The sequence below is a fragment of the Notamacropus eugenii genome, chromosome 6 (assembly GCF_028372415.1).
Source record: "Notamacropus eugenii isolate mMacEug1 chromosome 6, mMacEug1.pri_v2, whole genome shotgun sequence".
Classification (NCBI taxonomy): Eukaryota; Metazoa; Chordata; class Mammalia; order Diprotodontia; family Macropodidae; genus Notamacropus; species Notamacropus eugenii.
The window spans coordinates 338014427-338041975 of NC_092877.1; the positions used below are offsets into that span (position 1 = coordinate 338014427).

At 37.5% G+C, this 27549-nt stretch overlaps 1 protein-coding gene and 1 long non-coding RNA gene across 9 annotated transcripts in view; one reads left to right on the forward strand and one right to left on the reverse strand.

Annotated features, from left to right (window-relative positions):
* LOC140510013 (uncharacterized) overlaps positions 1–27549 on the forward strand; it is an 87502-nt gene that overhangs the window by 32651 nt on the left and 27302 nt on the right. Inside the window, exon 6 of one of the 8 annotated variants that reach the window (XR_011969045.1) lies at positions 2004–3213. The exons of 6 other annotated variants lie outside the window; for them this stretch is intronic. This is a non-coding gene — a long non-coding RNA (uncharacterized lncRNA). Of the gene's footprint in view, positions 1–442; positions 819–2003; positions 3214–27549 lie in introns of those variants that run through there. One more of the 8 variants, XR_011969043.1, reaches the window with a different exon arrangement.
* Positions 1–27549, reverse strand: part of LOC140510012 (ceruloplasmin-like) — a 54929-nt gene that overhangs the window by 18496 nt on the left and 8884 nt on the right. The window contains exons 4-13 of the mRNA XM_072618267.1: positions 25833–26006; positions 23843–24097; positions 16952–17120; positions 11568–11707; positions 9640–9780; positions 9011–9222; positions 7221–7371; positions 4722–4934; positions 1830–2037; positions 548–690 (exon numbers count right to left, since the gene is read on the reverse strand). Coding sequence (XP_072474368.1) covers positions 548–690; positions 1830–2037; positions 4722–4934; positions 7221–7371; positions 9011–9222; positions 9640–9780; positions 11568–11707; positions 16952–17120; positions 23843–24097; positions 25833–26006 — 1806 coding nt within the window. The remainder of the gene's footprint in view (positions 1–547; positions 691–1829; positions 2038–4721; positions 4935–7220; positions 7372–9010; positions 9223–9639; positions 9781–11567; positions 11708–16951; positions 17121–23842; positions 24098–25832; positions 26007–27549) is intronic.

Here is a 27549-nt window from a genome sequence, read left to right on the forward strand (position 1 = left end):
CTCCTGACTCCAGGACAGGTGCTCTATCCACTACACCACCTAGCTGTCCTTGTTCAGTTATATTTTAATGAATAATCCTGCTTCTAGAGAAGTTTTCCTCCCTCTCTGAGTTTTAGTTTCTTAAAGTGTAAAATTAAGGAATTGGGCTAGGAGGTGATGTTGAAGATCCCTTCAAGTTCTAGATTCTACAACTCCTATTTTACTATGTTGTGGTCAAGCCTTGGCAGCTTGATGTGAAGATGACAATGATGTCCTTGGAATCATATAAAAAGCAAAGTTATATAGTTACAGGCAGTATTTTATCCTCAGAAGCTTGAGCTAGTTAACCTCATTGAAACTGAATTATAAAGCTATCTTCAGGGTCCATTCTGTAGGGTTGTTGTATTTTGTCAATATGTGTAGTAAGACTCTAATTGACTGGACAATGCTCATTCTTGTGCAGATCAGTTTGGGACTCTTCTGAAGTGGAACCACTTCTGGTATCAAAGAAAAGAAATATCTGACCCAGGTTATAGAGAGCAACCAACCAAATCATACAGTTCAGTACCTAAGATATCCAGATGTTTATTTTCTTCTGTTCTGGGTTTCGGAGTCTTGAAGGAGTCATCAGTGAACTCAGTGTAAACAACTTTCTTGTATTTGGAACCAAGAGAAGAACCATTGACTTTATTCAAAAATGTATCCGTTTTACTGAAACACACAGACACACACAAACTTAAAGTTTAGTTCATTTCATAATTTAAAATAGGCAAAGTGCTCAAATTAAAACTTCCATAAAAATAATATTATTTGAAGAATAAAGATACTATCTTAATGGAGTTGTTATTTCTACCCCTGTCGTCCTACCCTTAATTTGGAAGAAAGAATATTGGACTTTCATAGCTTTTATTCTGAAATATATTTTCAGGAACAATCCAGCTGGTCTACCAGCTTTCCCTGTACATGGGTTCCATCTTCCACTACCTGCCTGGTCTTTGCTTTTCAGAACCCCTAACTTCATTCAAAGCTCTTGGGCTACCTCCTTCCTACGGGTGCCCCCTTCTAGTCATTAGTATTTTTATCTTCTTGAAATTATGTGTATTACTTTGTACAAACTTTGTATTTCTTCCATTCATAGGATGTTCCCTCTGTGGAAAGTAAGCTACCTGAGGTCAGAGACTAGCTAGCCTATGCTTGTCTTTGTATTCTTAGCCTTAGGACCACACACAGCACCTAACAGGTACTTAGTAAGTGGTGGTAGAACAGAACCTAAGCAAATTTTTAAGAAGTGAGTGAAAGACTTCAAATGATGTGAGGAAGAAAGTTAATATTGTTAGACAAGAGTCAAACCCTGCAGCAGAAGTGAAAGCCCTTGTACCAAGGGCACTAAACAGTGTGAAAGAGTGAGGAGAAAGGGGAATAGAAAGAGACATATTTGTGTGTGTGTGTGTGTGTGTGTGTGTGTGTGTGTGTGTGTGTGTGTGTGTGTAGAGAGAGAGAGAGAGAGAGAGAGAGAGAGAGAGAGAGAGAGAGAGACAGAGACAGAGAGACAGAGAGAGACAGAGAAAAACAGAGAGGGAAGGAGAAATATTTCCATAATTAAAGCTTGTGGAGATTTTCAATCAGAGGGTAATTCGAGCTGAATCAAACTGAATGTAGCTTCCTACAGAATGTAAACTCCTAGTTTTGGTTTTGTCTTTGTCCTCCCCCAGTGTCTAGCACAGTATTTCACCAACGCTTGTTGGATGGAATAGGAAGACATATATACAGAAAACTAAGAGGAAGAAGCATAGGATGGGGCGCATCTGCTTACAGTTAGAGCTTGCTACCCTCTGCCACCTCTTTCTTACTTTTTTCCTTGTAAATGAAGCAGTTCATCTTTCCACTTCCTACTGGGAGCATAATCCCATTCAACTTCCACTGCTGCGATATAGTAAACCTTGTTCTTCTTGTAGTTTGTGTTGTCATGAAAAGTCTTGTTGCATGGTTTCACTCGGTATTTGTGTTTCATACCTGTCATATAGTGGTCCGTCGTGAGACAAACAACATCAAACTCCCCTAGGAACGCAAAGAGAAGAGATGTCATTTTGAAGATTTTACGACTGATGAATTTACCAGACTCCCCTTCACTACAGGAACCTATTCAAAAGGCATTCACGTAGTATAAGTGCCAATAAAACTTAGGCTCCTTGAGGGCAGAACTGTTTGGTTTTTTCCTTTGTATCTCTAGTACCTAGCCCTGCCCCTTATTCACATAGTAGGCACTTTACTGGGTGCTTGTTGAATTGAATACATAACAAAAATGTGATGAGATAACAAACAAGTCAAATCCTTACTAAGCTTCTATCTCCACAACAATAAATCTTTGTCCTTTTATTTCCTCCCACTCCTTTAGGCTAAGGGATTTCTAGACATCGCATGTTTGTATATGTTATGCTTTGACACCGCTTTTCAGTCCGTGTTTTAAGAGACCTTGTATTCTCTTAATTCAGCGAAAAGTTTTAATTTTGGTAGAAAGCGAAAGGATTTGGAGCAATTAAAAGAGGGAGAGAGAGAGAGTTAGAAAGGAAATTTACACAGAATAGATTTTAGGAAAGAAAAGGCGCAGAGGGAGGCTTTTGTGGTTCTTGGAAGGGTGGAGGGAGTCTAGCCAGGGGCAGAAATTTTTACAGCCACAAGTTTATGAAGACAAAAAGAAAAGTGAAGAGGAAGCAAGTGAGGGAAGATAAGGACGTCAGAGATGCACAATTATTTTGGGGAGGTTCCAGGAGTGCAAAAAAAACAGTTGGAAGAGACCTTAGCTGTCTCCTTGTCATCCAACTCTTTCATTTTGCAACAGAGGAAAGCGAGACCCTAAAAAGTTCAGTGACTTACTCAAAGTCACACAGGTACCCTGGGGACATTTGAACCTACGAACACTGAACAATTCCATGGGTTTTTTTCCACTATACCACACTGCTTTCCTAGATAATGTTTGTTCTTTTTCTAGACTCTCACAGTTTTACATAATTTTACATAATTATGTAATAATTATATGTAATAATTTACATTATATATATATATATATGATACCACATGACTATCATAAGGAAAAAATAAAAGTCAGTAGAACTATTTGGCACCATGTGTGAACTCAACCTTATTTATAGTTGCCATTCAACTGAATACAGCTTTCATTGTTATCTTTTGTTATTATACCGACTTTATTTCTAAATAAAGTTTTTCTCTTCTCCACCTCCACTCACTAGAGAACCATCCCTTGTAAGAAATAATAAAAAAGAAGGAAGTAGTTTGGCAAAGCTAACACACATAAACCAAGTGTGACAATATATGCACTGTTCCATATCCATAGTCCCCCATGTCTGAAAAGAAGGGAAAGGGGTATATTTTCTTCTCTTTACTTTGGGGTCACACATGAAAATTATTACACATCATCTGCTATTTAATGGTTAATTTGTGTAGATCTACTCGCAATGCCCTGATATTGTGCCATCCCCTAGCTGAAATTAATGTGGACCTCAAAGCACAGTTCTACTCCTAAGAAGCCAGGGAATAAGTGGTGCTATGTGTTTACAAGCAGGAAAGTGCTTTATAACTGTGCAATAAAGAGGCTAATGATACTAGGAGGAAGGAGAATTGCAATTCTGGTAACTTTGGTGGTGTATTAGAAGGCAAGATTTGACAAGTGGGTACAAGCAACATCTCTGAGGCTTCGGGCATGCAGGGGATCTTTACTAATTTCAATTTATTTTTGGACATGTCTTGCCAAGGTGTGTATGGGAAGGAACATATGAGGGGAATAAGAGTTGGAAAGCAGAGGAAAACAACAACTAGGGAATGAAGTAAAACCAGAAGGTACATAGAAGAAAGTGAAGAAATGATTATTTTGAATATTTTCAAATTGTTTAATTTCAATAAGTATGGACTCATGGGAGGACATGGATAAAAACAAGGTGGGATGGGCAGGGTGTGAATCAGTAGTGACTGACACTGTTGAAAGCAAGGTCTACATTGGATAAGATTCTAGATCTAGGTCTGGGAAAGATCTCAGAGGAAATCAAGTCCAACTCATTCATTTGAGGAAACTGAGACAGAGGGAAAAAAGTACTTTGTCCACAGTCCTACACATAATAAGGTAAGATTTGAACCCAGATTCCAAATCCAGTGCTCTTTTGTATGCTGGAGTATATGAACATGGAGACCCCAAGGAGGAACAGGAGGAGAATCATAGGAGCCCCAGACAATTGTACGTCTATGAAAAATATTGCACAAATTAACCCAGAGAGGCAGAATATCGGAGCAACAGGATAATCTTCCATGACGCTGTTTCCTTCTGATGTTGTTCACTGTAAAACATCCCTCCTTGGTCACTACCTGTGTGACTTTGAGCAAGTCACTGAACCTTTCAGGGTCTCACTTTTCTCCTCAGTAAAATGAGGGAGTTGGATGATAAGAGGGCTGCTACGGTTTCTTACAACCTGGAATCTATGACTTTGTTCTTTTACTATTATTAATTATTATTCTTTTTGACACCCCTGGAGCCTCCTGAAATTAGTTGTGCATCTTGGATATCCATGTCTCCCCTCCCTTTCTTCCTATTTGCTCCACTGCACGACCTACACCATCCAAATTAAAATTCACTTCTTTTGTCTGGCTGGCTTTTGTCTTTTGGCTGTAAGAATTCCTGGTCCTGGTACCTCCAACTGGCTAGACAAAAAGCACTGGACGGTAAAATTATTCACCTGGGGAATCTGCTGTCATGAAGAGAGTCCGGGAAATTTGTGGGATCACATTTATAGAGTCTTTCCTCCCTCCTAAAGAGACAAAAGTGCTTCCTGAAAAATATATCCCATGCATATCTTCTTCTGATCCCACACTGAGGACATGCCATGAAATCTTGTCACCTAAGCACATATCAAGTCCTGGTAGATTTCCAAACATGTATCCGTTTATGGCTGGAAGAGTTATGGAAAAAGAAAAGGTGTTTATCATTATTTTCATAAATACATCAAAATATCAAAGGGCCATGATTTCCTTGGCATGGATCCTCTCTCTACCAATACATATCACACCCCTCTATAACTGGATAGCAATCTAATGACAATTCCCATGGCCAAAATTGTTTCCTATCTTTTTGGGGTTCTTGTATGTGTTGCAAGTGAGCAAACTCGATCGCACTTCATAGATCTAGAACCTAAAGAGATCGTATAGACGTTCTAGTGCAATTCGTTCATTTATCTATGATGAAAGTATTAATTGAAAGGGGTGGGGCTTCAGTCCAGGTTTTCTGACTCCAAAGTTAGTTCTTTTTTCTTGCAGTGTCAGGTAGTGAGGTGACTTTATCATTGGGCCCGTATTGTTAACCCCTTCAGGTACCCTTTGAGCTCCTCAGTTTCATCTCCATGAAAGTGCCAGAGTAATTTTGACAAGAGATTATCAATCCTAAATATTTTCACTTGAAAATTTTAAATAATGAAAAACCATACTCTTCTTATTATCACGCCTTTCCCTTGAGGTTCTTTAATAGCATTATAATGTCATCTAATGCTTTTATATAACCTATTAGGCCCTAATCAGTTAAGTTTATCCCTCCCTTTGGGGGCAGGCAAAGTTATAGCAAGTTGCTCAGAAAGCAAATTGCTTGTCTTTAATGAAGCAAACAAAGCAGTATTTGTTGGGGATCAGAACTGGAAAAATCCAAAAATGGAATTGTCTGCCCTGAAACTTTGCCCCACAAGTCATTAGGAAAATTAAAAACTGCCCAAGGCTTCTGACTTTTTCTTCTCTTTTAACCACCACCAATCTGTACTCCCTCTCACTGGCTTCCATATTTTTAAAATGTCCTATGTATTAAAATAACGGCCTAGTTAGTAGTAAATAACCCAGAATTCAAATTTCTAACTGACTTGAACTTTCACAACTTCAGCTTATCTGAAACTTTCTAAAGTCTCAGAACTGTAGGCAGTTAAAAGGAATTTTAAGACATTTGATCCAATCTTCCTCCTTCATGCAGGTGAATGAGTAACCCAGAGATGGTCATCTGCTCCCTTAATAAATCCCCCTGATAAATAATTCTCGTACTTTTCTTATCCTTATGCTTAGAAACTCTGTTCAATGATTTCATTCTTTTTTATTTATTTGAGCCAATTCTTTCATCAAGAAATCAATTCAGCTGTATTTTCAATCTTCTTTGCTCATTCTAATTGAAAGGATGGAAAAAAGTTGTACCACACTGTCCCCAATATGACTCAAGTCATTATTACTATTGGGAAAATTATATTCAAATAAAATGGGGTGAATTAGGAAAAATCATTGCTTTCCTGCTTGAGAAATAAATTTCAGTGAGCTTCTATTATTCTTATGACAAATCTCAGATTTGTTGAGCATTTAAAGTCCTACACAATCTAACTCCACCTTATCTTTCCAGGTTTATTACATATTGCCACACAGTATTATATGAGACAGAGAAGGGAAGTGGACCTTCTTCACCTATTGTATATTACAGCCAAATTATCTTCTTATTCCTCACTAAACTTGCTTGCCTCAGTTTCTTCAACTGTAAAATGGGGAATTTGGAACTCCATTCCTTTGCTCTGTCCCTTTGTCTCTGCTGTACCCCAATGCCTAATATGCATTCACTTCTCATCTTTGCCTCTTAGAATTCCCAGTTTTCTTTAAAGCTCAGATAATGTGCCATCTCCCAAGACAAGTCTTTTCCCCAACCCACTTTGCTGTGGATGTTCTCTCAGTCTCTCCATCTTCCTGTAATTATCATACTTGTTTATATGTTGTAAACCCCAAGTAGAACATTAGTTTCTTTTGTACAGGAGTCATTTCATCTTTGTTTGGTTACCCCCAGAGAGATGGCATGGTATAGGGAACAGAGTGCTATCTTGAAAGCCATAAAGTACCCACTGGGATACATACTGACTACATTACTCTAGGCAAGTGTCTCAGCCTCCAATGTCTCAGACACCTCTCTAACACTATATAGAGAAAATATTGACTGGTAGAGAGAATGTCCTCACTTTCAATATCTCCCTCTCATTGAAACTCCAAGTCCATCCTTAGCCCCAGTGCCTGACTCATTCCATAGCAGGTTCTCATAAATGGTCACTGGATTTAAATGGATTGTTTAAATGTCACTAACCCATTCCCTAAAGACTGTGAAATGTAGGCTACAGAGAAAATGACATTCACTACTTCATTCAATTATCTGATGAAATAAAACTCTTCCTTACAGGACATTTTGTTAGAGACTTGGAAGCCTGGATCTTGCTTATCCACTTGGCTGGAGTTTCCTGTAAATTTTCTTATATTTTCATCCAAGTACAGGCTTTCATTCTCATCATATATTGTAGCTAGAAGGTAGAACTCTTTGTCCACACCTTTCTGTGGATAAAATGAGAAAAGTAAACATAAGACAAGGAGGATCTTTCTCATGTACCCACTAGGTAAGGACAAATCAAAGGGCAGCGCAATCTTGAAAAAGGGACTTTAGATTCATGATAAATTTGACTGCCTCAATTCTCATTGTTATAGGCATTGAATTAAAAATGAACAGAGAAACAGTTAATATTTAAAAGAGGATCTATTATAGAATTAAGGTTGGAAGGGTATCCCCTTGAAAGAAGTGATCTTTGATTTCTAGAGGCAAACATTCCACTGGCTCCAGGGGGGCATTTTTCAGGATTTAATCACCATGAATGAACCTCATGGAAGCTCTACTTCAACTTAAATTTGTTGACTCCATTAGGAATACATTTCTTCTTGTTATGCCCATTGATGGAAATGGAGTTCAAATGGAGGGCAAATGATCCACGTAAGGAATTCCTAGGGTCTGAACACCTTCCAACAACATAAATCACAATTCTTCTATGCGTTAATCAATAAATTTAGGGAGCTGCCTGAAGGATGTGGAGGTTAATAATATCTTAAGAAGATAATCTCCAGATTACATTACTTAATGAGAAAAAAATCCTATAAAGCTTCATTAATCCAAAATGTCAGAGGTCTAGAGAACAACAAAGCTCTGCACAGGTTGCTCAGAGCGATGGTACCCTAACTGGCCAACTGGCTTTCCATATGGCACCTCTCAGCACCATGCACCAATGGACCCCAAATAGCAGTTACTGATGGTGATAGCTGCAGTTCTTGTGAGAAAGGTGCTCTTGATTAAGGTAATGTGACATAATGGGTAGAATTCTGGTTTTAGAGTCAGGGAGACCTGGATTCAAATCCTACTTCTTACACTTCTCTAGCTGTATGACCTTGGGTAAGTCCTCCTTGCCTCAGTTTCCTCAACTATAAAACAGGAATAATAACACCCACCTCCGAAGGTCATTGTGAGGATCAAATGATATATCTGTAAAGTGCTTAGCACAATGCCTAGTACAGAGTAAGAATTATATAACTGTTAGCTATTATTTTTAAAAAAGTACTCAGGCCATCTGGGCTCACTGCTCACTCCAGAATCTGCAGATAGAGGGAGAAAGACAAACAGACAGATAGATAGAGAGGGAGAGAAACAGATAGACAAGAAGGAAGGAAGGAAGGAAGGAAGGAAGGAAGAAAGAAAGAAAGAAAGAAAGAAAGAAAGAAAGAAAGAAAGAAAGAAAGAAAGAAAGGAGGGAAGGACAAAAGAAAGAAAGAATGAATGAATGAGAGAAAGAAAGAAAGAAAGAAAGAAAGAAAGAAAGAAAGAAAGAAAGAAAGAAAGAAAGAAATCAGGGTCACACTGACATTTTGTATGAAAACTCAATTCTTCCTGATTCTCATACCACCTCTCCATTATGTCACACTGCTCTATTTCTCGAATACTAATCTTTTAAGACAGTTTGCATCTTAACACATTAAACTTTAAATAAAACAATTTCACCTTTAAATATTGTATATACTACATAAAATGAGAATTTGAATGTGCCCACCTTTCACATAGACCAAGAGCTCTGTGGATAGCTCCTTTGGTCAGACCCTAGATCAGATAGGACAAATACACAGGCCTTTTGATTTTTCCATATTGTTACCTTACCAGTTTACCATCTGCCCGAAGACTTCCTTTCCTACACACTAGAAGAGGCCCAGACAGCCCACTGGTGACTTCTCTAACCAGGTCCCCGGCAGAATAGTATATGCAGGTCAAGCAAACTGGATCAGCAGAGGTGGGACCCACAGTTTCTGGAACAGTCCATTTATAAGTAAAATTTTTCCCGGGCTGTATACTTGAAGAAGGTGGAGGTGTACCTGGGAAGAAATAAATAACTTAAGAAGCCAGAAGCTATGTCACTAGGAGCAGGCAGGGCTTCTTGAAAAATTGAATCTAACATTTTAGGTAAAAGTTCGTTTTCTTGCTCTAATTGTGTTGGAATAGTGCACAGAAGGACCATAGGGTCATTGAGGCAGAACTGGCAGGGAAGGCCTTGGAGGTCATCCTGTTCCAATCAATCATTTTACAGATGAAGGAAACAAGATCCAGAAAGGATGACTTACCCAAGGTCATAGAGAGATTAGGTGGCACAGCCAGGAATCAATCCTAAGTCTCCTCTCTCTCTCCTGGTGCAACGCTTTTTCGACTTTAGTACAGTGCTTTATCTACTGAACTGCTCAATTCAATTGAACAGACCCTTGTCAAGTGGCTGCTAATGTTTCGTGGCTACTCACCTCCACTAAGAGTCATGTAGTGTGAGCCTTCATTGCTCTTGGTGTACTGCAAGCAGTGAGGCTGAATGCTGAGGGAATAGCTAGCTTTGTTGAGAAAAGTAACCAAGATGGTGTCTCCCACTTCTGTTTTAATGACAGGGCCTAGAGACAAACAGAAAATGAATTCTTAATACATAATTCTTTTAAAATGTGGGCAGGTTATATTGCCTGATAATGACTGATTTTTGGGAATAACCAACAAGCATTTATTAAGAACCTACAACATATCAGGCACTGGGGATACAAACTATTGATGTTCAGCTATTTCACTCATGTCTCACTCTTCATGACCCCATTTGGGATTTTCTTGGCAAAGATACTGGAGTGGTTTGCCATTTCCTTCCCCAGCTTCTTTTACAGATGAGGAAACTGAAGCAAACAGGGTTAAGTGACTTGCCCACAGTTCCACAGCTAGTAAGTGTCTGAGGCTGGATTTGAACTCATGGAGATGAATCTTTCCGACTCCAGACCTGGTGCTTTATCCATGGCACCACCCAGCTACCTCTGGTATAAAGAATGAAACAATTCCTACTCACACAAGGCTGACATTCTAGTGAGGGAGACAAGGACATTCTGATCCTGAAAAGTGCTCAGGTATGAATGAATGAATGAATGAATGAGCACATACTAAGCGCCAACCACTGAAATAAGTACTAAAAGATGAGATATATAAAGAGGCAATCCCTGCCTTCAAGGAGCTTACATTTTAATAAGGAAAGACAAGGGTAGTCGTGGTCAAGGAAGAGAGTTTTGGGACATGGAATCACAGAAGTGGTGAGTTGATGTAGAGGAGGTTCCCTTTCCATAAGCCCTAGCATTATTGATTTGATTACAATGCCCAGAGCAAGAGATAGAAAACAGGTGATTTGAGGGGACCAGACAACCCTAGGATCCTAGGAGATTCCATTGGTCTCATCAGAGGACATTAGAAACATTGAATTGGAGATGCAGATGTGGAAAAGATCATACAGTTCATCTAGTCCAATGCTCTCAGCTTACAGGTAAAGAAACTGAGGCCCAGACTAGTCCAAGGTGACAAAGCAAGAAAATGGAAGATGTAGGATTGGGATTCAGGTCTTCTGACTGAAAATCTAGCACTGTAACATGCTGTTTCCTTATTTATCTTAATATAATTCTTGAAACTTTTAATAATTTGCATTGTTGGATGAGACAAAGCTTATTACTGACATTGATATGTGAATTGGTTAGGAATAGGAATAAATCCTATATAGGATTTATATTACAGGTGTAGGATTTATATATATATATATATATATATATATGTAGGTATGTATATATTTATATATAGGTAGGATTTATATATATGTATACACACATGCATACATATATGTATGTGTGTGTTTTGTATGTATATGTTTATGTATATCTATATCCATACTGCTGCATACATATGTTTGCCTATATTGATTACAATCTTGTATATATGCAGGAATATGGTGAAACCTGTTCAAACCAGCTCCCGGTTTTCAGTTTCAGCATTTATAACATGGAAATCAGCAATTGCTACCAATCAAGGCTTGACTTGTCATCTTGTTGACCACAGACTTAAGAGAGTGAATAGAGAATGTGTTAATGTTGCAGATTAAGCTGAAAGTGCGTCATGCACACTTTAATTTTTTCAGTTTTGAGAAGCAGTATGGCCTAGTGGGTAGACAGCTAGTCTCATAGTCAGGAACATGTGAGCTCAAGACTCACCTCTGACAGATTCTGGCTGCATGATCCTGAGCAAGTCCCTTGACTTCTCAGAGTTATTACCAAAGTTACCAATTTTTTTTAACAGAGGAATTTTCCTCAATAGAAATTCCTGATACCAATAAAATTACAAGCTTGTACCACGCCCCCAAATCCTCAAAGTTCCCCAATTTTACCCAAAAGTCCAAGATGTCTTTCTTCAGGGAGTCTTGTTTTCTTTCTTAGAAAGGAATCATCCGTGTATTCCTGGTATTGCAGCTTCATGTAAATTCCTCCAATTCTGTCAGGACCTCGAATGAAATAAGGCGCTGATTCACTGTGTAAAGATAGTAGAAAATGACAATTTCAAACTGCAGAATCACAATATTCAAGAAATGATACAGATCTGTCTTAATTCCTTTCTATAAATTTAGCCTTTGTTTGCAAACGACCTCATATTTTAAAAGATGCCAAGTCTGTTTTTCCCAGATTGTTAACCAACTTTTATTTTTAATTTACTGTGTGTAGAGAAGTTACTTGTATGAGTTTAAAATGTTTTCAGTCTTCATCTGTAAAATGAGGGAAGTTAGAGAGAAGTGTCTAAATGCTGTGTACTAGCTGATTTTATACTCCAGTGAACTTTCATAATCTGAAAATGAATGAATGATGGATAAATGAAAATCCATTTATTCAGCATTCATCATATGCTAGGTACTATGTTAAGCACTGGGAATACGAATAGAAAAATTTGTATTTTTCTACTCTCAGGGAACTCGCATTCTAAGAAAGAGAGAGAAAAAAATTCAACACATGGCAGATAGAAAAGCTTAGATATCTTAAGAGTACTGTAGCAGGGTGACTAGCTAGACTCAAGGATCTTTAGGTTACATGAACAGATCACATGATGGAATCTGGAATTTGGAGGTCATAGAGCTAGGAGGGATGGTAAGGCTTGGTGGTCCTCTGTCTCATCAGAAGGAATCAAGTTAGTGACTCCCATCTCATCCAAGCTCTGTAGGTAATTGAGTTACCCAGATAGGGTCCAGGCTGTCCCAAGACTGGGGCTGTGGTGAGAGGATGTCAGGAGAAGCCTGCCCCCACTGGTGGTCATCCAAAAATCATCAAAACCCAGAGTTGAATGAGAAGAGATTTTTTTTTATCAACTAGAATACCTCTGAGTTGACAACATGGTAGGATTTCAGGATCCTGGGAAAGGCAACTAGAAGGAACATCAGAGAGTATCTAAAACAATCCTCATTGTACAGATGAGGAAACTAATCCTCAGAGAGATGGAGTGATTTGGTCAGGGTCACAAAAATAGTGTGGAATAAGTGCCAAGGTTACCTTTATCCTGTGCAGTCAAATCTAATTCTAGAATGGCAGAGCCAACAAAATTCAGAGTGAGATATTTCTTCCAGCCCAAAACAACATAGGAGGTCAGAGAGAGAGAGAGAGATGTATAAAACAGAGGAGGAAACTGAGCTTATATGGATGAAACCCCAATGGTAGGACTAGTGGTGGCGACAGAAGCAGCAGCAGTTGTGAGAGTTCTCAAACCAGAGATGTTAAAGAGACCTGGCAATTGATCAGAAAGACATTACAGGGTACCCCTGTGCTAGCACTAGAAATGGAACCAGGTGCCATTTGGTAGCTTTATTGCCTACACTCTCTTCTGGGTCATAGTTCAAGTGCAGAGAAATCTACTTTTGGATGAGGGAAACCCTGAAGGAGAGTAACACTTCCAGCCCTAAGGGATCAGACACCTTTGTCTCCTATCCCAAATGAGGAGAGACCCTGAGGAGCAGCAAGGGTAAGGGTCAAGACCAGAGTACAGACCAAGAGAGCAGTGACCACACCTATCCCCAGATCACAATACCTTGAAAGCATCAAAAAATTCTAATCCCTCCCCCCAAACTGAAAGCAGCAGTGTAGAAAAAGTCTGAAATTTGGGATAAGACCCTTCCCCCCACATCGGGAACAGAGATTAACATTAACATAAAGTTTTAAATCAACAAATAGGGTGAGAAAATGAGTAAACAACAACATAAAAGAACTTGACCATAAAAAAGCTGTTATGGTGACAGGGTAAATCAAGATACAAACCCAGAAGAAGAAAGCAAGTCAAAATATCTACAAGCAAAACCTCCAAGAAAAATGTGAATTGGACACACACCCAATAAGAATTCCTAAAGGAGCGAAAAAAATGATTTTCAAAATCAAATTGAGTGGTAGATAAAACATTAGGCAAAAAAATGAAAGCGAAGGAAGATAATTATGAAAAGACAAATAACTCGGTAAAAGAGGCACAAAAATACTGAATAATATAACACCTATCCTATGCAATTTTAAATTAAGAAGAATCAAGAAAAAACACAAATACTATTATAACCAATAAGAATCATAAAAAAGCCACCAAAATGTATAATTCCAGTAGGTGTATTTTATAATAACAATAATACTATAGGAGGGGGAGAGGTAAGACAGCTGGATCTCTCATTTCTATTTCCACAATTGCCCATATTTCACAATTGCATGTGTTTATATCTTGTCCTCTATTAAACTGAGACCTCTTACTGAATCTCATGCCATGAGTTCACATCTAAAAGCAGGATCTGTAGCATATTTTTCTTTGTAACTCCCAATTCCCTTGCTTATGGGGGATTTAATAAATGTTAGTTGAATTAAATCAATTATTTATAATTTAATATGCCTAGCTCTTGAGTTCTGAGTCTACGAACAACAAATAATGGATGGATTTACTTGAGATATTTACATTTCATTGACATTATTGAAATACTTTATAGATTTAATGCTCTTTATTAAAGATAGGCTTAATACTCTTTACTAAATACTCATACATTTTTAGTGTAAAGTAGGGAGGATTTGATTCCATTCTTCCAGCTCAATTGATATAGTCACAGGATATAGCCACACATGATGAGGTAATGAAGCATGAACTTTTATGAGGAGTAAACACCTCTCTGATTGCGCCAGGGAAAGGAACAAGGTGATTAATTGAGCAAACAAATTAGTTATTTCCACGTGGGCTTCATGTACCTAAGTACTAAAGAGTTTGAGGCAATTTCAAGTCAGCAATCAGTAGTAGTGAAGTATGATTCCTACAAAGAGGTGGAGAGAAGAATCTCTGTCTCTCTCTGTCTCTGTCTGTCTGTCTGTCTGTCCCTCTCTCACTCTCCCCACCCCCTTGCCATCCCTACTATTGACTTTTGACTATAGCAATAACTTGCCTAAAAAAGACAACCATGAAGCAGTTTGAGAATTTATTCAGTTTCAGACATAGTAGAGGGAGCAGATAGAGGAAGCAGTTTAGAAGAAGGGGACTCCTGGTAGTAGCAAAGAGGACCAAAAGTTGTAAGGAGGAGCAGATCATGGGAACTTAGAGCAATTTGTTTAGCAGAGATACCACACCCAAGACAAAATGCATGAGGCTTCTGAAAAGAGGGAAAGGACTTCTAGGTTTTATATTTCAGTAGTTCTGAATTACCTATTCCACAAATGCATATTGCCTCACTACTGTTAAACTCTGTTTCCACTTTTTCCATTTATACTGTATAATTGGAAGAGTACATTCTAGGTTTATGTTGGGAATATCATGTAGCTAAAGTCTTTGCTGTGACAGCTAGGTGGTGCACTGGACAAAGTGCCAGGCTTGGAGTTAGGAAGACTTATTTTTGTGAGTTCAAATCTGGCCTCAGTTGCTAGCTGTGTGACCCTGGGCAAGTCTTACAATCCTTCTTGCCTTGATTCATCATCTGTAAAATGAGCTGGAGAAGTCAATGACAAAGCATTTCAGTATCTTTTCCAAGAAAACCCCAAAGGGGTCACAAAGAGTGGAAATGACTGAACAGCAGCAGCAACATCTTTGTTATGTTGCCTTTGTAAATGCTATTGATAAGAGCTAATTTTGACTATTGACTCATAGTAGGAAATACACTGGTGGGGGCTCATCCATGAGTATTACCCCTAGAACCTATGAATGCAGTAACCTCCCTCTGGGAATTCAGCTCTGTGAGTGCAAGTGCAAATTGGGGAGGTAGTCCAGAAGGCATAATGCATTAGAATGTTGACTTTTCCTAAGAATGCTATTAAGCCAATGTTAGTCATCACCTTGAAATTAATACAAGTGCTTATAAAGCCAACTTCAACTCTCAGAAATTTAAAGTCACTAAATATCACTTTACTCTAGATTGAGTGTAGAAATTAATTCAGCTTCACACACTTATTACCTATGTGACCAAGGGTAAGCCATTTCACCTTCTTTTGACTCAGTTTCCTTATCTCTAAAATGGGGGTAATAATAGCACTTCCTTCCCAGGGTTGTTATGAGGATGAAATGAGATATTTATAAAATGCTTCATGAATCATAAAGTATTATATAAGTTCTAGATTATGATAATGATTATATGATAGAATCTCAAAGTTGAAAGGGAGTTTAGAGGTCATTTAGGTCAACCACTACTTGTTCAAGAATACTTTTTACAAAATACACACAATTTGTCATCCAGAGGTTTTGCTTTAAGATCTTTAGAGACGAGACCCACCTCCCTTCTGTGGCAGCATGTTTCACTCTTGAATTGCTTTAAATTGCTTTATATTGCACCCAGATTTGCCTCTCTACCATTTCTACCTATGTTTCTTAATTTTGGTCAAAATTGACAAGATTCGTTCCTGCTCTATATGGCATCTTTTCGAATACATAAATATAGATTGTTATTATGTATACTTCAAACTTCGTGCCTTTTTACCCTAGAAAGAGTACTTACCCTTAGCTCTTGGGGCCTTATCACCCTGGAACATCTCTCTGCTACGTTGGCCCTATTAGTGAGTTTCTTATGGGGCCTCCATTTTGGAATGGATCCAGGCCAGCCACATCAAATCCCTCTGAACTGGGATTCTCTTTCTCTGGTCTTTGCTACCATGTTCCTGTGCGGGTACCTTTTCTCTTTCCCATTGCTTTCTATATCCCTTTTATGTTTTGCCTTCTCCCACTGGAATGCAAACTCCTTGAGAAGTATCTTGTTTTTTGTGTTTTGTTTTGTTTTTTTTTGCCTTGTATCAATATCCTTAGTATTTAGCACAGTGCCTGACATGTAGTAAAAGCTTAATAAATGCCTGTTGTCTGCTTTCTTGCCTGCCTCTTCTGCTAAGCACCCCCATTTTCTTAAACAGAGTCTTATGTGGCATGTTCTCTGGGCTCCAACCATTTTGATCATCCATATTTGTCTACAGTATGGTTTATTGATGATCTTTCTCAAATATGGCACCCAACTCAGCAGAATACTATAGACATAACCTGATAAGGGCACAGTATAACAGAAAAACCATCTCTCTAACTTGGACATGACATTCTTTGGGCAATTTAGGATAGGATATTTCTTTTTGACTGCTGTTACACTCACATTGAGCTCACAATCTTCTAGAAGCCCCAGCTTTGACTCATACAAACCACTGTTTGTACCCCATCATCTTATACTTAGAAAATAGACATATTTTAGTATCATTAAATGCCATCACTTCCTTCATGTTTGCAATTTTACCATATTTAAACCAGAGTCCTTACCTCCCAGGAGCTGTTAAACTTTTGTTTGTATAATAGTTAATTCCAGAGGGGGCATAATTCCAAAGCACTTCCTCAGCAGCAATGTAGTAGTGCTTTACTCTTGTCCCTTTAACATTATCAGATGACTGCTTTTTGCAATCATTTATTCTGAAATAGGCCTGCATGCCCGCTGAAAAACAGAAAGTTTTGATGGTTCATTTCATTAAGACAACAAAAACATTTTTTAAAAAAAATTCTCATTTTTGCTTCTCTTTGTTTCTGAGAAATTTGGGGGACCAGTTTTTTTTGACTGCACATGGAAATGTATCAAAAAAAATTGTTATAAAACTTTTTTCTCCCAGATTTTGCCTCAGTAATTCCACTACTGAGCATCTATATCCTCCAAGAAGATCAAAGACAGAAATAAAAGTTTCATATACAGGAAAATGTTAACAGCAGCACTTTTTGTAGTAGCAAAGAATTGGGATTTAGATTAATTTATTTACTTAATCAACTTTACTCAAGTTACAATTTTCAATTAGATTATTTTTAAAAAAAGATGCATGATATTGCAACCAGAAGGGAGATGGAGTGGGGAATGGGAGTCAAAGGTTTAGTCTTGATTCTACCATCTATTATATGTCTTGGAACAGGTCTCTTGACCTTATTGAGCTTTGGTTTCCTCACCTCCAAAAGAATAAGTCATCTCTGAGGTCTTTATCTGCCTCTTCTGTTAAGCATTCCTATTTTCTTAAACCAATCCTAATATGGCACATTCTGAAGTTCTGTGATTTTACTGTATATAAAAGGATCACTTAAAGTTCTGGAAAGATATTGGAGTGAGAGATCATAAGGTAACTTATCTCCCTATCAAAATCAGAAATGGAAATACCAAAAAGGAAGAAAAACTATCAGAAATACTCAAATTAAGAGTTGAAAAAAAATCCAGCCCTCAAAGAAATGAGCAAACAAAAGAATTTCCAAAACAAAAAATAAAATGTGTACCCTGAGTTAAGAATTCCCAACTTACACAGTGTGATTTGAGGCTCCATTTGCAAAGAAGTGTCTCTGTCATGAGATAGAAATTCCTGTTTGGGGTCATTAGCGGTTAGACAACAAAGAAATGGGAAAATATGATGGGTTAAAAGAAGCTGGGGTAAACATGCCAGGAGGAAAAATAAATAAATACTGCCAAGAGTAGAATTTTTCCAATATGCAGCAAAATGGATCGCAAGTACAACAATGGAATCAAAATTAAGAAATTGAACATTAAAATTAGATTAAAGAGGTAGTTATAAAACTATCTGCTACCAAGAAGAACACAAAATATAGAGGATGTTAATTAGAATAATTCCTAGGATCAATGTGAGGAGTTTAGTACAAGCTGGCTGCCTTCTATGTGGATGGACTTCCTGGTAAACTCATTAAATTGATGAGGAAATTCTCTAATCAACTGCTTTAAAAAAAAAATAGACCAGCAGGATAGATTACTTTATAGAGAATTAGAAACAGTCATAAAATAGATTATATTTTGATAATACCAGATATAAAAAAATTAGAGAAAAGATTTCTCATTCAATACCAATCATTAAGAATATTGTACAGAAACATGGAACAAGATACACATTTCAACCATGTTATAATGAATTTAAAAAGAATCAGTAATTTAAGTACAAAGCTCATTAAAATTTTGTAGAAAAGGGATACTATAACCTGTTGCAGTTGTAGAAATAACAAAAATTCATATCTACTTGAAAACAGCAGTTGTAAAGGATAAAAGAGAAAGATTTGGGTATATGAAAACAGAGGTCCTCCCCCACCCCCACCCCACACATACCATAACTTAAAACAATGCACATAGGAAAAAATTTTAAAAACAAATTGGGGAGAAAATTTTACCATAAATATTTTTGATAAAAATACATTCTAATATTATGTGTATATGTATAGATATATGTCTACACACATGTGTATATATATATGTATACATTTTACACAACTGATTCAAATTTATGAAAGAAAGATTTATTCTTCAGTAGTAAGTGATCAAAAGATATGAACAGATTGTTTACTAAAGAAGGAGCATGATCAATAACCATCTGCAAAATGCTCAAACCCTTAATCAGATAATCTCAAATTAAAACAACTCTTGAGATAATATCTTTTACCTATCGAATTATTGGTTAAAATTATAAAATTCAATACTTTCCTAACTGTAGAAAAACGAGCCACTATGTACATTGACAATGGAGATACAAGTTGGAGTGATCTTTTTCGAAGACAGTATTGTATCATATAATGAACCACAAAACTATTTTACAATATTCCTGATGATCCCACTACCATTATCCCCTCTGGCTCATATTAACACAGGAAAAAGAAATTATCTGTACAAAAGGATAGCAGCACAGCATCATTTATAATAATAATAAAAACTGGATATAATCCACATATCCAGCAATCAGAGAATGACTGAAAAATATGAGGCATATGGATAAAATGGAATATTATTGCGTAATTAGAAATGACATATATGAGAAGATTTATGGGAAAGGATGGACTTAAGATCCCTCCTGGATCACTGCTTTATTATGGTGGAGGGGTTTGCATAGTTCAATGAAGCTGTACAGGGTTACCCAAGATGTACAGGTTATAGTGGAGAGTTCTGACAAAAGGTGATTCACTGGAGAAGGAACTGGCAAACCACTCCAGTATCTTTGCCAAGAAAATATCATGGATAGTATGAAAATGATAAAAGAGATGGCAAAGGAAGATGTACCCCTTAGATTGGAAGATGTCTAATATGCTACTGAGGAGAACCAGAGGACAGCACAAGTAACTCCAGAAAGAATGAAGCAACTAAATTCAAATCTAAAGGAAACTCAGCTGCAGATATATTTGGTGACAAAAAGAAAGTCTGAGGCTATAAAGATTAATACTGCATAGGAATGTGGAGCGTAAGATCTATAAACCAAGGAAATCTGGATGTGGTCAAACAAGAGATGGAAAGATTAAACATTGACATCTTGGGTGTCGGTGAACATAAATGGATGGAAATGGGTGAATTTGATTCAGTTGGTGATTAGATATTTGACTGTGAGCAAGAATCTCTCAGAAGAAATGGGGCAGCCCACATAGTCAATGAAAGGGTGAGAAAAGCAGTACTGTGGTATAATCTCAAGAAGGACCAAATAATATCTTTTGAATACAGAACAAAACGCTCAGCATCACATATGAATTTATGTTCCCATCACTGAGACTGTCAGTCAAAGTTGATCAGTTCTATGAAGACCAACAACATCTTCTAGAAATAACACCAAAAAAAAAAAAAAGATGTCACATTTATCATAAGGGATTGGAATACTAAAGTAGGAAATCAAAAGTGTGATCTTGGAATATAAAATAAATCAGGGAAGAGACTAATAGAGTTTTGTCAAGACAACTAGCTACTTATGGCAAATACTCTTTTTCAATAACCCAAAAGGCAGATCAGACATGACCAGATGATCAATATAAAAATCAGCTTGACTATATTCTTGGCAGTCAAAGGTAAAGAAGCTCTATGTGGTAAGTTAAAACAAGATCTGAAACTGGCTGTGGCTAAGATAAACATCTTATTGCAAAATTCAGGCTTAAATTGAAGAAAACCATCAGATCATATAGGTGTGACCTAAATAACATCCTTTATGAATATGAAGTGGAAGTGATAAATAGATTTAAGGGATAAGATCTGGTAGCTGGAGTCCCTGAAGAATTATGGACAGAGGTTCACAGTATCTTATAGGACACATCAGTGAAAACATTCCAAAGAAAAGGAAGAGCAAGAAAACAAAACAATGGTCTGATAAGGTTTTATAAATAATTGAGGAAAGAAGGAAAGTGAATAGAAAAGGAGAAAGGGAAAGATATACCCAACTGGATGCAGAATTCTAGAGAATAGTAAGGAGAATAAATAATGCAGAGAAAGAGAAGAAAATAATAGAACGGGAAAGACAAGAGATCTCTTCAAGAGAAAAGGAAACATTTTATGCCAATATGGGTATGATAAAAGACAAAAATGTAGGGATGTAAGAGAAACGATTAAGAAAGAGGTGGCAAGAATGTGAAAAAGAACTCTACAAGAAAGATCTTACATCACCAATAACTATGATGGTGTGGCTATTGACGTAGAACTAGACATCCTGGAGAATGAAGTCAAGTAGGCCATAGGAGTCTTGCTAACAATAAGGCTAGTAGAGGTGGCAGAATTCCACCTGAACTGTTTAAAATCCTAAACATGATGCTGTTTAAAATGCTGCATTCCACATGCCAGAAAATTTGTAAAACTCAGCAGTGGCCACCAGATTAGAAAAGATCAGTTTATTCCCTAATCCTAACAAAGGACAATTCCAAAGAACATTCAAATTGCCAAACAATTGGGCTCATCTCACAAACCTACAAGGTTATGCTTAAGATTCTGCAAGCTAGGTGTCAGCAACATGTGAACTGAAAATTTCCAGAAGTACAGGCTGGTTTTTGAAGAGGCAGAGGAACCAGAGACCAAATTGCCAACATTCGCTGGATTATGGGGAAAGCAAGGGAATTACAGGAAGACATCTACTTCTGTATCATTCTTTACACTAAAGCCTTTGACTGTGTGGATTACAATAAAATGTGGCAAATCCTCAAAGACATGAGAATACCAAATCATCTTACTTGTCTCCTAAGAAACCTGTACATGAGTCAAGAAGCTATAGTTAGAACAGAGCATAATTGATTTAGGATTGGGAGAGGTGTGCAACAAAGCTATGTGTTGTCACCTTATTTATTTAACTTACACAGAGCATATAGTGTAAAATGCCAGAACGAACAAATCAAAAGCCAGAATTAAGGTTGCCAGGAGAAATAACAACAATCTGAGATATGCAGATGATGTCTCTCTGATGGCAGAAAATGAAGAATTAAGAAGGAGAGTGCAAAAGCTGCCTTGAAGCTTAACATTAAAAAAAAATCATGCCAACTAGTTGCATCACTTTCTAGAAAAAAGAGGGAGAAGAAATAGAAGTAATGCAGGTTTTATATTCTTGTGTTCAAAAATCACTGTAGATGGCTACTGCGGTTGTGAAATGAAAAGACACCTGCTCCTTGGAAGGAAAGCTACAACAAATCTGAATACCATAGTAAAAAGCAGAAATGTTGTCTTGCTGACACAGGTTCTTTCAAACAAAGCTATGGTTTTTCCAGTAACAATGTATGGTTATGAGAGTTGGACTATAAGGAAAGCTGAACACCATGGAATTGATGCTTTTGAATTGTGGTGCTGGAGAAGTCTTTTGAGAGTCCCTTGGACAGCAAGCAGACGAAAACAAGTCGATGCCTAAAGAAATTAATTCAGACTATGTATTGGGAAGTCAAATACTGAAGCTGAAGCTTAAATATCTTGAACAGATAATGAGAAGACAGGATTCATTGAAAAAGACCCTGATGTTGGGAAAGACTGTAGACAAAAGGAAAGGGGGATGGTAGAGGATGATATGGATAGTGTCATGGAAGCAATGAATATGAGCTTGAACAGACTTTGGGACAGAGTGAAGGATAGAAGGACCTGGCATCCATGGGGATGTGAAGAGTCAGACACAACTGAATAACTGAACAGCAAATGAAGTTAAGAAAGCAGAACTGGAACAACAATATACATACTTTCTACAGCTATCTACGTAGATACCTCCATACAAAATACTCCTAACTTCCAAATGAATATGAAAAGCCTTCAAAGCATAGGTATCTTGATGATGAAATGAAAGCTCTATTGGAAGAAAACCATACATATCATCTTGGTCATCTTGTATAGTAATGGAATTATCTCAAAGATACTCTCTAGCCTACAGGAGATGAGGCTACATCTCAATATTTCTATTCATAGTTGCCCTATTGGACAGAATACACTGGAAATGGATGTCTCAGAACGGGAATTCCTAAGCCGTCTGTGCAAAAATGTCTGCAATTGTTCTTATGAGAAGCATTTTATTCTCCTATGCGGATAGGTGGTCCAGTGGATAGAGCAGTAGACCTGGAGTCAGAAAGACTAGAGCTCAAATCTGACCTCAGACACTTACTAGCTGTGTGACCCTGGGAAAATCCCTTAACCCCTGTGTAAAGCTAGAGAGAAAACAACAAAGCACTATAGTACTTTATTAAGAAAAGCCTATGGATGATTGGTCCACAGGGTCACGAAGAGTTGGACACGAATGAACAGGAATCCAAACAAAAATCTAAAGAACATTCAGCATAAAAGAAAAACAATAGTGTCGACTTGTCCTTGGACACACTCTCTCTGAACTTCATAAAAAAATGAGAAGAATGAGATAATTATAGAAATTATCATCAGCAAAATCCAGAGAAATACCCAGAAGAAAAAGTGATCAGACACATAGAAACAGACAGGGTATTTTTGAAGTCACGAAGCGAGGTCTTGATTAGTGCAGATAACAAATCCCATGAAGTAGTCAATTTTTAAAATTCCTAAAGCATTGTTCCATCGGCTGGCACAGAGACCCTCTTGTGCTTCATATTTATTTACTTTACTTTTATTTTATTATAACATTAAGTTGAGCAAATTAGAATACATGTGACCACTTCATAGAATTTATTATTCACAATAATTGGGACCTAGCTGTATATATGTGTATATATACCTATGTGTATATATATGTATATATATACACACAAACATACACACATATACAATGTATATATGTGTATATACATACTTTTATATATACATATATATATATATACATATACATATACCCTCAGCAATAGAAATTTACTGTTTCATGTACAATTTTTTAAACTTTTGTGTGAAACTACGAGTATATGGTTTGGTCGATATATGCTGTATTTATCATTTTTGAAAAGGTAATAATTTCTTACCATCAACGTGTTTGTTAATTTGACAGCTAAGCATCCATTCCCCAGCACTTTTTGCCACCATCAGGGCATCAATCATTGAAGCGGCAAAAATGCTGAAAGTATCCATTCTGTGACCCATATAGAGCAAAGTCTGTCCATGGAGAAAGATGGCATGTTTATCATGGAATGAACCTATTCCAAAAAAATGCCAGTGCACTCTGTCTTCCATGCACATGGTGATGTTTGGAATGTTCCCAAAGAGGAATCCATTCATTGCTGGGGGAAAAACAAACAAGCATCCACACACATTATTATGCTAAATATCACAGGAGCCATGAAAGAGAGAGAGAGGTAGAGGATGGTAGGAACAGAGGCATGGTGGTATATCAAGGGGATGCAAGCAGGGCTGCAGAGCAAAACATACTTAACTTTCACTGATGTAACCCAGGATGTGCCTAGGTCTAGTTTCTGTGCTTCCCAAATTAAGGTTCTAAGAAAAAGTGAGACTCGGAGACATTGAGAAAAACCAAGACTATGGAAGAGGATAAGGGAAAAGACCTAAAGAGGATCAAGACGGAAAAAAATCATTGGGGTAAGAGAAAAAAATATGAAGGGGACAGATTGGGGAGAAGAAAGCAAGGAAGGAAAGAGAGAGAGGGAAAAAGGGGGAAGAGAAAAAGGAATTGGAGGATTCCCAGGAGAGAGGTGATTAAGAGGTTCAGATTAAAAACTTTCCAGTAAAATATTTGGGGGAGACTTAATTTTGGTGAAATGCTTTAGTCACATTAGAATATACTGCGTTTTTCCTCACATATTTTGATAACTCAAAGTCAAAAGATTATAGCGTTTGAGCTTGGAAGTGATCTTAGAGCAAGGATGTGCTAGCGAATTTTTAACAATTATCATTACAGGGGAGAAAATGTACCCAAAACACCTTTTTAAGTTTAATCTGACTATTAACATTTTCTCCAGCACTTTCTTAAATCTTTTTTGTTGTTCAGTCATGTCTGATTCTTTGTGAGTCCATTTGGGGTTTTCTTGACAAGGATACTGGAGTGGTTTGCCATTTCCTTCTCCATCTCATTTTACTGATGAAGAAACTGAGGCAAGCAGGGTGAAGTGACTTCCCCAGGGTCACACAGCCAGGAAAGTGTCTGAGGTTGGATTTGAACTCAGGAAGAAGAGTCTTCCTAACTCCAGGCCCAGTGCTCTATGCACTCTGGCTCCACCTAGCTCTTCAAGTCCCAATTTGCAGTGTCTGCTGGTTTCTAAAGTATAAATGCTCACGATGAAAGTTTTATAATCTGCCCAGGAGCTGGTACAAGCTGACTCTAGCACTTCCCTCACATGGAGGTCAACTAGTCTAAACTCCCATTCTACAGATGAGGAAATAGTAACCCAGGGAAGCCTGAGTAATTTGCCTTAAATCACACAGGGGACTGGAATTTGAACTCCCTGGCTGAGTTTTTTCTTGACTTATTGGGTTTTATAATAGTTTTACTGTAACCAGGCAAAAACCCTCCATACAAGGAGAACTTGGTGTTCCTCACCCTATCTACTATAAAGTATTTGTTGGATGTTTTTGGCATTAAATAATTCAGGTTCATTTTTATGTACCAACTGCTTGTCTTTTTTTGTTAATGGCTGTTTTTTAATTGAATTATGTAGCCAAAGGGAAGTTGATAATCGAGGTTACCAAGCCAACAGTGAAAATCCCATGTGGGATCCCTTTTAATTCACTTATGTTCTTGGGGACCTGGTTTCTTCATCTGTAAAATAATAGGATTGGACAAGATGACTTCTAAGATTCCTTCTAGTTCTAAATCTATGATCCTATTAAAACTTTGCTTTTTTCTTACGTAATCCAAACCCCATTTTGACTCTCTCCACATTGGTGGAGACCATTGGCTTTGGAGAGAAGAGGAGAAAAGAGAGTAACTGTCTCTTGAGTTCTTCTGGCTTCCAGATTGGAGAAAGTATAGATGGGTGATGCCAACATGGTTTCACTTACAATGCATTCTGTTGCTCTCCACGAAGTCTGGATCACTTTTATTAACCTTGTCAGGTTCATAGCAATAGGTTTTGATATTTTCATCTAAATACCAGCTCTTATTTTCATCTACAGCATTAAACATTATAATAAATGAACGATCAATATCTTTTTCAGTGTCCCCATTCAGGGTCCCTGCAAGAAAAAATAATCAGTTAGGTAGCTTTCACGTGGTATGTTTAGTACTAATAAAATGTAGTTCCCTATTTTTTGAAATTAAAAATAATTTTTAATTGAAGTTGTGGCAAATTGAAAAGTTCAACATGAAGCTTTGGAATTCCATGTCTTTATACAGGGCTACCCCACTTAAGAATATTACTCCTTCAAATACTATACTTGTAAAAAATATGCCCTTTTCCTCTTCAGATCAGCTTCAACTTGGGAACCCTTGTTAACTTATATGCATGTGTGTGTATGTATATGTATATATACACGCATATGTATACATATATGTGTACACATATAAACACACATATGTATACATTTGTGTGTGCGTGTATATATGTATATACATATGTATAAGATTTATGGAATGAAACAAGCATTTCCCTTCTTTCCACTGAACCTTTTCCTCTTTATCTTTGCTGCACCATTGGCTGTTCCCTTACATGTCCACTACAGCTGATACCCTGCCTCATCTGGATTCTATGGTCAGTCCCATCAATTCTGCTCTCATCAACATTCTTGAAACCTTTGCTCCTTTACTTTTTGTCATATCTGCTTTGATGGGTAACCTCCACCATCTGTTTTTTACAGACCCATAACTTGTCCACAGAAACAAGGAAACAAGGCAAAAGACGCAACATCACGGAGCCCCAAATGTGAACCATGGCTTCCTCACTCTAGACAAATTACTTCACTTCCTAATTTAGCAAGAAGCTCCACACCATCGGTAATAGGGCTGCCCATTTCTCCTTTCTCCACTTCAAAATATCTCTGGATTTGTATTCATCTCCTGCTTCCCTTCTATCTCAATGAAAGAGGTGTCCATCTTCGTAACTGATGCATTCAATCACCCCCTCTTCTGCTACCTCTCAAATTATCGGCTTCTCCCATTGCTTCATTGCACTCTAACATCCTAAATTTTCAGTGTGCCATTGGCTCCTTTCTCTAGATTTTCAAACCTATTTAAGTCCCTCCTGATACTGTATAATAGCTATATTCCTATTTTTCTCATACTATTTACTTCCAAGTACATCCTACCTAAGTGTGATTTATACCTACTGCCCCATTTTCTTACTACCCATACATTACTTAATCCTCTGCAGCCACACCTCCATTCTCCCAAAGATCACCAATGAATCAATGACCAAACCTACTATTCTTTTTAAACAGTCCTTCATCTCTAAGTAGTATTTGATACCACTGATTACACCCCCTTTCTTGAAACTTTCCCCAGTATCTTCAATCGTTCCTCTTGCTTACCAAAAGGCATTCCTCAAGACTCAGCCCTTCCCATTCTCTTCTTTCTTCATGTGGCCCCCGACAAAGAACTCATTTGCTCTTATAGCTTCCATTCTCCTCTTTATACGAGCGATTCCCATATCCATGTCCATACCCATGTAACAAAAATAATGATGATGGTAGCCATTATCCACTTTCTTCTCACATTTTTCTTAAGCCATTACAATTCAGCTTCCAACTTTGTCATTCTACCGAAATTTCTCTTTCCAAAGTT